The sequence below is a fragment of the Austrofundulus limnaeus genome, unplaced genomic scaffold (genome assembly GCF_001266775.1).
Source record: "Austrofundulus limnaeus strain Quisiro unplaced genomic scaffold, Austrofundulus_limnaeus-1.0 Scaffold488, whole genome shotgun sequence".
In the NCBI taxonomy this organism is placed as follows: Eukaryota; Metazoa; Chordata; class Actinopteri; order Cyprinodontiformes; family Rivulidae; genus Austrofundulus; species Austrofundulus limnaeus.
In genome coordinates this window covers 43,050-44,314 of record NW_013952890.1, presented here as the reverse complement: position 1 = coordinate 44,314, position 1,265 = coordinate 43,050, and the positions used below count along the sequence as shown (strand labels likewise).

Genomic DNA, 1,265 nt, shown 5'->3' with positions numbered 1-1,265 from the left:
ATACTATCTCATAATTATGACTTAGCTATCTCATAATTATGACTTAGCTATCTCATAATTATGACTTAGCTATCTAATAATTATGAGATACTATCTCATAATTATGACAAACTATCTCATAATTATGACATACTATCTCATAATTATGAGATAGCTAAGTCATAATTATGAGATAGCCAAGTCATACTTATGAGGTAGCTAAGTCATAATTATGAGATACAAGTTTTATTTATTTTTTATCAGGGTGGCGGAAATGGGCTTCCATACAAACCCACATTTCAGAATGTCTTGTAACCTGAAAACCCAAGTGGAATAAAATCTCTCAAACTACACCATTTAAAATAGCTCAGGATAACTTTTCATATTTTATTCTAAAGTTTGCAATGAGTACCTTTTAAGATACAAGAAATTACTGTTATAAACAGAAAATATTCGTAAAAACAAAAACATGTTACCTGCAGCACAGCATCAGCAAACAGAAGATAAGAGCTGAAAGTAACATTCCAGTCAGAAAGGGGATAACTGTTCCAGGTTGGGTGATACTTCGCAACATTTTTGTGATTTGGTCTTCTATAATAAAATAAAAAAAATAATTAAATAAGATTGTGATATGTCATAACAAGCTGTTTTACACTTTACCAATGCAATGTGCAAAGAGCTATTACCTTTATCTGCTTGTTTTATAATAAGATTCCTTTTTGTTTCTCCATTTTCATTACTGCTGACACACACAGCTGGAGCCCAGCGGTGGTTGGCTGCAGTTAGGACGAGGGTGCTTTTCACCGAGTGCTTTGACACTGCGGTGTTAAAGGAGAACTCAGTTTGGTTCTCCAGCAGCCATTTGATGGTGGGTGCAGGAATCCCCTGACTGATGCACACACAGGTCAGGGTGTCCAGCTGAGCCTCACATCCAGACTTTGTTAGAATCTCAGGTCGCACTGCAAGGAGCCAGAATATGAAACATTAAGTGTCTGCGACCGGCACATCCTTCAAATACAAAACATTAAAAAAATTATATTTAAGAAACTTGGCATAACATGCATGATTTTACTTATTTTGTCACATAACTGGCCTAGTTACCTTTTAACTTAGCTCAAAGTAAAAAAAGAAAAAAATTGTATAGGTCTTCTGGACGGGTTCTTCTCTAATGAAAAATTCACAAACAGGATGTACCGGTAAGACCCAATGTTAGCACGATCAACTCTGTCACTTACAATGGGCCTCATGCAAGAACCGTTCGTACGCACAGATTTGTTCTTAAGTTG

At 35.8% G+C, this 1,265-nt stretch overlaps 1 protein-coding gene across 1 annotated transcript in view; it reads right to left on the bottom strand.

Annotated features, from left to right (window-relative positions):
* LOC106530054 (basement membrane-specific heparan sulfate proteoglycan core protein) overlaps positions 1–1,265 on the bottom strand; it is a gene marked incomplete in the record, with an annotated part of 16,595 nt that overhangs the window by 2,414 nt on the left and 12,916 nt on the right. The window contains 2 exon segments of the mRNA XM_014025611.1: positions 456–570; positions 666–938. Of these exon segments, the coding sequence (XP_013881065.1) occupies positions 456–570; positions 666–938 (388 nt within the window).